Source organism: Prionailurus viverrinus, chromosome E2 (assembly GCF_022837055.1).
Source record: "Prionailurus viverrinus isolate Anna chromosome E2, UM_Priviv_1.0, whole genome shotgun sequence".
Classification (NCBI taxonomy): domain Eukaryota; kingdom Metazoa; phylum Chordata; class Mammalia; order Carnivora; family Felidae; genus Prionailurus; species Prionailurus viverrinus.
Window position 1 is genome coordinate 34,107,292 of NC_062575.1, and position 9,271 is coordinate 34,116,562.

Sequence of the window (9,271 nt, forward strand, 5' to 3'; positions counted from 1 at the left end):
GGAATGCACACTCGCACAGGCCAACTAAAGGACAGACAGAGGTGGGGAAAAGCCAGTGGGGCAAAACTCTAGGCAGCCTGCCAAGAGGATCCTCAGACCGCCATCCATATTAGCAAAATATTATAAAGAGAATGGGGGGCGGGGGGAATCTTTTCAAGATAAAGAAAAACAAGATATCATGGAACATCTCTGGGTGGGGCTTTTTTTTTTTTCCTGTTTATTGGTCAGCTATCATAGAGCAAATTTAAGGATTGAAACATTACTCCAGTTTATTCAAACTGGAAAAAGAGTAAATGTAACTCCATATCTAGACTCCTGTCCCACGTCAATGTTCCTCTACCAAAGATAAATTAGAAGATGTTTTTTACGTTACCCTTTTAAATATTCAAAGCGCTCAATTTGTACCTAAACTGGTCATGAAACTAATAGATACACCCACAAAGATAATCTATTCCAAAAGTTTCTTACCATGTCCACACCGACAAAATATCCTAAGCTTTCTTTCCCAGGCAAGACGTCGCAGAATATAACTGTGCCGGACTCTGTGGTTTCTCCGAGCTTCAAAGAAACTCTTGAGTTTATCTCCAGGGGCGGAAGTTCCATCTGCACGGTGTCCCCTGGACCTGCATAATCACTTTCCAATCCATTGTCATCATCTTCCAGGATTTCTAGCTTGTCCAACGCAACAAACACTCCACAGTCTTCATCACACTGGAAAAGCTGTTTCCCTTGATATATCCCGTCAGTAAAACCTTGGCCACGGCCTTCTTCCTAGTTTTCAAGTGAGAGGGGGGAAAAAAAATGACTGATAAGGTAGAGAAGAAATGAAGTAAGATGATCCATAAGAAACAAAGATCCACTCCGGGGATTTCAGAGAAATCACTGGGAAAATTCCGAATGACAGAGATAAGAAATATAATTATTAGCAGTTGCTGGTGAATTTCGAGTGTCTAAAAAAAAAAAGGAAAAAAGAAGCTGTATCTGATGCTGAAATATAATTAATTAATTAATTAATTAATCAAAAGTCATAATTCCACTGTGAGAGAGCCGGGCTAGATTCTACATCTCAATACGAACAATAACTTTGTCATAAAAAGAAAAATTTACTTTAAAACCACGATAACGTTAGCTCCATTTACTGAGTACTTCCTATGTGCCAGCCACCACACGGACTCTTGAATCAATGTATCACAAAAAAACGCTTCAAGCTGTGTGCTGGTTTCATTATTTTACAGATGAGGAAGCAGCTTTAGGAGAAGTAGCTTGGGTAAGTAACCTGGCAGCCCAACTAGTAAACAGTATAGCTGGGATGCAGATCTCTTACTTGGTTTACAACTGGCTGCTTTAGAAACTTTTTGATCGTGAAATTCTATATGCAAGAATGTAAAAAATGTAACTGACATTTAAGCTCTTGAGAACATTAACTTTGGAAATGAATCACGGAGTTGTTGGTTCTCCCTTCAGGAGAAAGAAGTTCCTGGGTCATTTTCACATATATTATCAGGGACAACTATATAAGCCATTTTAAATTGCCGCACCTTATTCTTTGAAAATCTTATATCTAAGTTTCATGAACTTAATAGCACACCCTAAGAAAAACTGAAAGACCTACAGTTACTACGGTCACAAGATAATTCATAATTTTGTGAGGTGATTAATTCAGTTATAATTGGCAGAGTTCACTTTTAACACAGACAATGTTAAAATTTCTAATGTTGGAAACCCTTCAACAATTACATGATCTATGTGTATTTCCTACTACATTAGGTAGTTTTTAAAAAGTTTTCAATGCATCATCTTTACGTTATCTCAATTTATCATTAAAAAGTAAATCCTAAGAACTGTGAATATTAAAAACTATGGGAGATTTCTGGAAAAACTTCAGTTGTATTTAATTTAAAGGGGTAAAAAAAAAAAAAAAAACCAAACATGTGTGCATACAAATATACACAGAAAGAAACACATACACGCACAAGCTCACTAAAAAGGTTTATCAAACTTACCAGTAGTTCTACTCCAAAGAATATTCCCGATACTGTCCTCTCTGCTAATAAGGGTCCTCTGAAGCGCACAACTCCAGGAAATTTTTCTTCCCCGGATCTCAGCTGTACTTTCACAGGGCAGCCCACATCTATCTGGAGGCCTTTACTCAGTCTGTTTCTGTTTTTAAACAGGCTGAACCTCTCTTCACAATTGGTAATTGCCAAAAGCAACTCTGTGAATTTTTCATTTATTTCTACAACATCCTTTTCATCAACAAAGAGAACTGCGTGTGGTTGCTCTAGGATTTTTAATCCAATCTGATTTTTCTTGCCTTTTGCAGACGGAATCCTCGAGTGCCCCACAGAACGATCTTGGATATACTGTCCTATACTCCCCTTTGGTACTTTAAGGAGCTTTTGCGTTTGTTTGTCTGTAACACTGCATTCTTGAAGAAGCAAATAAAAAATCCGCTCTTCCCAGTAGGGTGAAGTAACTTTTTCTTGGCTCCATAAGCCTGAACTCATGGTGACATTAACTCCGAAATATTAACTCAAAAAAAAGGGAACTACTAAGTTTGTAGGAAAACCACAAAAGATAAATTCACTGGCAGTCCCAAAGCACGTTTTTAGCAATTTGGTGTCCATGCTGTAACAAGACAGCAAAGCAAAATGCCTGGAGGACAAGCAAAAAGAAACTTTACACTTTATTCTACATGAGCTAAAATCAAGGTTAAAGACTTAAGATCTCATTTGATTAGTAAAAGCACACACATAAATGAAATACTTCCAAAATTACCTAAAAAGGCTAAAAGACATGCATCACTTGTACCTACTGTAACGTTGCATCTTTAATTAAGGAGATCCAATTGTAAAGTAGCTTCAAACACAATACAATAATGTTTGTTTCCATGGCAATGCAATGTATAAAATCAAATTCTAGTAAAAGATAACATTCTATACAGATTTAAACATATATATGCATTTTTAAGCTTTAAAAAGTAGCGTTTTTAATAGATCAGGCCTAACCTAAATAAGTTGCTGCATTTCAGCAAAACAGACATCAGTCAAAGAGGCTATTATTTCTGTACACGTGGTTTAAGTGAAAAGTTACCCATCATAATTATTATGCTGAACATCTTTTATCAAAAACACATAAATCATATTCTGAAACTGTAACCACGATTCATTTATCTGTGCTCCCTATTTTGATAATGGATCATTTACTTGATCTCTGATTCAGTTTCATTCCTTTCATCATGTACATTTTGTCCTTAGACAGGCAAATGTTAATCATATTAATCGGAGCCATCATTTAATTTCTCATAATCTCAAATATCAGATATTGTAAATCTGATGATAGTAAAAATCAATTTTGTAGCCATTAAAACTTGGACTACATAACAAAGAACGTAACTGTAGTACAGTAACAAACACCACAATTTTAACTATGTTATGCTGGAAAGAAAAACATAAAAAGACTATTTCCAGTTTCAAATCTTCACTGAAAATTTTTACAATACCAGTCTTGCACAATTAAAACAGCCTTCGCAACCCTACCTTAACTGGGGGTTAAACACTATGCGATTTCACTAAATCAAATTCAGAATTCATTATTTTAATTAATTATCTTACTGAAAAAAAATAGTCCTTATGTATTCTCTGGGACACGAGTGTGGCTATTTGGTTTCTAAACACAGTTACTTATTCCCTCCTTTGAGGTAGATTTATCCACCATTCTGAGTAACAGCAACAGTTGATTGGACTATCATATTTATCTAGTTTCCTCTTGGAATTTAAAAATAAATACTCCTAAAAGTAAAGAACCAAATTTTCAGTTTAATAATTTAACTTAATGATTAAATAATCGGTCAAACCTATACAAAGAATGCATCATTAGATAATGAAGTGCTCTCGAATGGTGAAGTTTTTTAAAAGTCTGTCCCACTACAACCCAGAACGAAACATGTAAATTACCCAAGACCAGACAAAGAGTCTGTTATCCCTTTAAACCAATACTCTTGAAATATCTGTGCAACATTTAGTAAAAAGCAGGGGTAGAGCTGGCTTAAAGTGGTTCTCTCTCTGTCTCTCTCTCTTTTTTTTTTTTTCTTTTTTTTATAATGTGTTTGTCTTAATTCCACTTGAGGGCACTGTCTACTTCGGCAGGAATAGAATCAATTTATATTTGCCACTTACATAAGACACCTGTGGAAACCCCTATCTTGGCACCATTATGAGCAAAAACACCCCTCATGAAGGCTACTCAAACAGCAACCCAAATCCTTACTTTGGCTGCATTCCTTTAAGGTACCAAAATGAAGTATTTGTTGTTTCTGACTAAAATTCTTCTCAAAGATCAACAGGGAAATAGCCTTTTCTGAATCACTGAGTTATCAATATGAATATAAAGTTGTCACCTGACTCTCAATATACAAAGATGTTTGTTACTTTGTTGAAAGGCTTTGTGAGTTCTTGGGTCTGCTTTCTATAGATTTACAGTCCTTGATTTTCCCTTGCAATCAGCCATTTTCTGTGGTTTCCTGCAATGTGTATTTGGCTCATTTTATGGCCTTGTTGCTTTCCAACTTACTGCTTCTAATCGGTTCTGAGAAGCCAGAGGATGAAATACGTTTGTGTGTTTAAAAAAAAACAAACAACAGTAACTAAAAGAGGTATACATCAATTCTGAACAGCCTTTTAGGAGTAAAGCACAGAGGCTTTACTGCATTGACCTCGTTTGGGTTACTCCCGGAAGGAGGAGAGAGTCAAAGAGCAACGTCTAAAAAAGCGTGTTGTTTTGTTCTCCTTATAAATGTATTTAAGTATTTCTGGCCAAAATTGCTTTTGAAAGTATGGTAATTCTATTTAGAAAAGGAATGACTTCTTAAAATTCCTAAAAATTACACCTTCAAATATTAAAATTAAGAACGTCCTTGAATCTTAATATTGTATACCCACAATTCCTACCCTGTTGGCTCTCTAGATTAGTATGTCATGTCATGATTTAAAATAAAACCCACCAGTGGGTCATGAAATATTACCATGACAAAACTAAATTGCTATACGTAATGCATTAGGACACTATGTTTTTAATGAATTTGATTACAGAAGTGTTTTATGCAAGTCATTTAAGAGACAGTCCACAGTAAAATTTAATATAACTACTTTGGTTTATAAAAAAGTGGAAGGCAATTTAGCAACAGTTATTAAGAACTGTATTTTACAGTGAGCACACAAGGAGAGCTTTTCTTTAACCTGAGTTAGCACAAGTGGCAGTGAGCTTAAACTCGATAAAAGCAGGGATCACGTTAGACAACTAGAACGGACAGAACAAAAGTTCATAAAATATTGAGAAAGCATTACCCAAAAATAAAAAGGCGGTGGCCTTTCCTCTTTCGGAAAGTACACATTAAGAAAGAATAGGTTTGCAACTACATTAAACACAGATTCTCTTCATTGCAACTGACAGAGAAAGGTGAATGGGGAACTTGATGACTCTCCAACGATACAAGATGATAAATTTCATGATTGTTAATATCTCCATACACTGGCACTGCAGCAGATATAGGTTAATAAAGAGACTTTCCTCCACCGCAGAAATGAATATTATGACAACATTCTTCTTTCCCTGGGACATGCACGATAGTTAAATTAAGTCTTAAGCACCCAAGCCGTAAAAACTAAAGACTACAACGGGAAAGACATAAAAGACACCGTCGATGAGTGATCAATCCAGGTTTGCTGGTGCGTTGAGTATTTCTGTGCACTCAGCACAGTGTTAGATACTGGGAAATATGGCAGATTTAAGATATGATAACTGCCCTACTTTGTGTTCTCTTACTACCTTTCAGGTCTAATTGGTTTAAAATTGCCTCTAATCGTATACTTCACTGTGAGTGTAAATATATCACAAATGATTCATCTAAATGCCATCGTACTTATTTCAGGCTGGAAAATGGAGTGATTATGAATATCCTGATAATTACTCTAAGTGCTGAATGAAGATTACCAAAGAGGCGGAATGCAATGATGTATTTAACTCTAAGCCACATCGAACAGAAGAAGGCCTTTCTTTTAACAACATTCCAGATGAGGGAATGGTTCAGGGTCGCAAAGATTTGAAAATGTGTCTGGTTACCTGAGCTGGTTGAGGGTCTGGATTCTGAATGAATGAGAGTCTAATGGCACTAAAATAAAGTCACTGAATCAAGACGAGGGTTGAAAGACACAAATAACTACCAGTTTCCTATCAATGCAATGAAACGCTGGTCAAGAAATACATTTTATAGGAAAATATTAAAGGTCACAATTACCACGTTCTAAAAGACAACATGTGGTACAAATGAACATAATCAGCTACATACAATTGACAACGGTTGTCTAGAAAACACAGTGTCTTTTTAATTCCCAAGCTATCAGGTTATACCGTTCAAAGAACCTCACTGAAGAAAACAGAGACAGATCTAATTCAAGAACGTTTCACATCTTCTCAAATGTCCTGACTTGTTCCAGAAACCAAAGGAGACTGTGTAAATCAGAATAAAACTTCACAATACTAAAATACTGCCCCTAATTATGAATGGCAGAGACAGGAAGGTCAGCATGAATACCAACGTAAGAAGACACACAGGACTTCTTCCAAAAGCTTCCAGATAGCTAGAATAATCACCATTTTAAGAAAGGATATCTCTCACTAAAAGAACAAGTTTGTGAGTGTTATACTACTAACCGGCTGGAAAACAGAGATTCCATGAGCAGAAAAGAGAGTCAGTTTCATTTTTCTTCACATACTAACTTGTGACCCAAGCACACACGGATTCAGTCTGTAAAGCAGGCAGGACTTACAAAGTTAAAAAATGGCCTGGCTCCTGCATCTGTATTTATATGAACAAGGAACCCTGCGGTCGCACTAGAGTTAAACCTGGCCACGACACTTCCAAACTGTGAATTCCCCACGTCCTGTATCTTCGGATGTCTAGCTCCCGAGCCAGTGCCTGGCATGTCATGGGCATTCCGTAGATGTGAAATGAACAGACGATTTGGTTAACTCAGGTGCAAAAGCGAAAGCCAAAATTCCATTTCCTCATCTTCACTGTTTAAGTGATTAAAAGCCTCTTCCAGGTTAAAAGGGAAACAAACAAACAAAAAGTATACTTTACTACATCTCAGAATGAATGAAGTCATGGTCAGGGTTAACCCCCCTACATTGCTACACGAGAGAAGAAACAAACAAGAAATCTTTCACAATTGCAAAAACAAGTTCTGAGGTTCATCTGAAATTGGTTTCCTAGATCCTCACACCATGTCTGATGCCTGTAAGTGCTGTGTAACCAATCAAAGTACCTTGACAAATTTAGGACCAGAGTGTGGAAATCAGGAACAAAATAGTAATCGTTTGATGAAGAGGGTAATGACTCCTTTGTCTCTTCTTGTGTTAGGGTTACAGACTTCCATAAATCAGGCAAAATTACAGTTTAGGCATGCCAGACCACAAGAAATCACTGCTGCAGGCTCCTTGTGTGTAACAGTGCCTTGGTCTTACCGGCTCTTCGCAAAAGTTACCATCCAGAGGAAGGCTTCTTCAAGGGCAATACTGTAACATTTTGCAGCAGAACATTAGAGAATGTTCTGGGTGATATCAACATTCCCAGTACATGAACTTCCACAAGAACCCCCAGCAAATCATTTTCTCCTAATACTGTTCTAGTTCAAATCCACCCACTACCCAGTGGGGAATTGGCAGGCTAAATCCTCAGGGCCATTCAGTCTACTTGGGGCGTGAGGGGGTGTGCAGAAAACCAGCACTTGAATGAACAACCTCCCTCAAGGCCCGGATTTTTCTCCAGCGAGCCAATGACTGCAAAAGGAACAATCTTATTAAGATCTCTATTAGCCCCAGTTCAAAAGCAAGGTAAGGAATGATCCTCAGCCCAGCCGAGGCTACAACTACACAGGGAGACTGGGGAGAGGATGGGGGCAGGGATGTTGGGGGCTGAGAGACACTGCAAGGCTTGGTGGCTGGAAGATGACAACCACCCTAAAACATGCAAATGCCACAGGGTGGAATAGAAAAGATGCCAAGTACATGAATAACCGGGCAGCTGACCCAGCTGAGAACCAAATCCAGGAACACGATCTTCTGTCAAGACTTCCCTATTTCCCCCCACAGATCGTTAATACGATCGTAAAGAAAAACAAAAAGAAGGAAAAGAATACCTTGTCTCGACAGAGCGCACCTTTCAACTAATGAACTCCAGGTTGTTGTACAAAACCATCCTCACCCTGGAAAGGGGGAAACTGAAAGAAAAAGCAGAACACGCCATTAACGAGGCCAGAACCCCGACTGCTGCTCTTCCTGGACAGGGGCCACCAACCCCCCCAAACCGACGGAACGATACGCCCCCCTCGACTCCGAGAGGAGATAATACAGCCCAGGGCTCCCGAAGCCAACAGCGACCGTCGGGAGCCGACCAGCGGCCCGTGCCTCGGTTTCCCCTTCTGCAAATGGGGGAGACCGCAGGCGGAGACGGTTTCCTGCGCGGCTCTCACCCCAAGTCCTCGCTCCCCCGGAGGTCCCGGCGGCGGCGACCAGGCTCCCACGGCTCGGCAGCCTTCTCAGGAAGCCGGGGGGAAGGGTGGGGGAAGCCCCGGGGGTGAGGAAGCCCGGGCTGACGTCAGCGGGCTCAACACCCCGCGGGCCTGGCCGGCTCCGGGCCAGGGCAACTAACGGGCCGGCGCCTAGGGCCCGACGACCGCGGCGGCGGAGGCTGGAGGCGTCCGGAGGCCGGGCAGGGACGCCCGAGGGGACCCAGGCGCCAGCCGCTCGCCGGCTCAACCGCCCGTTCTCTCACTCACCTCGGGCGGCGGGGCGTCGCCCCTTCCCCAGCTCGGCTAGCCCGCGTCCCGGTTCGGCCCCGGCGCCCCACACCCACCGCCTTAATATTTACCTCCGACGCGCGGCCCCGGCGCAGCCGAACCTGCTACCTGGGCCCGCCCCCACCTGCCCCGCCTCCGAGCCGCCCAGGGGGGTGAGAGCGAGCGGGGGCGAGGGGGCAACCGCCGCGCTAACCAATCACAGCCCGAGATGCGTTTCTGTGCACGCGCTGATTGGGCGGCCCAGTGACAGACCTTCCTCCAATGGCTGCCGGCCCGGAGTCGGCTGAAGGGACTTTCCGCTCCGTCAAGCTCGGTCGAGCCAAAGGGAAAGCGGAGGGGAGGGGCAGAGGAGCCGGGGAGGGGGGGGGGGGGGGACGGAGAGCTCTGGCTGATTGGGCAAAAGACTAGGTGCC

At 41.1% G+C, this 9,271-nt stretch overlaps 1 protein-coding gene across 5 annotated transcripts in view; it reads right to left on the bottom strand.

Moving 5' to 3' along the window:
* CYLD (CYLD lysine 63 deubiquitinase) overlaps positions 1-8,986 on the bottom strand; it is a 69,126-nt gene extending 60,140 nt beyond the window's left edge. For 2 of the 5 annotated variants that reach the window (XM_047835679.1, XM_047835674.1), the window contains exons 1-4: positions 8,838-8,973; positions 8,199-8,279; positions 2,004-2,655; positions 469-771 (exon numbers count right to left, since the gene is read on the bottom strand). In XM_047835679.1, coding sequence (XP_047691635.1) covers positions 469-771; positions 2,004-2,507 — 807 coding nt within the window. In that variant the 5' untranslated portion in view covers positions 2,508-2,655; positions 8,199-8,279; positions 8,838-8,973. Of the gene's footprint in view, positions 1-468; positions 772-2,003; positions 2,656-8,198; positions 8,280-8,531; positions 8,645-8,837 lie in introns of those variants that run through there. The other 3 variants (XM_047835675.1, XM_047835678.1, XM_047835677.1) reach the window with 3 other exon arrangements.
* Between the last annotated feature and the right edge of the window lie 285 nt (positions 8,987-9,271).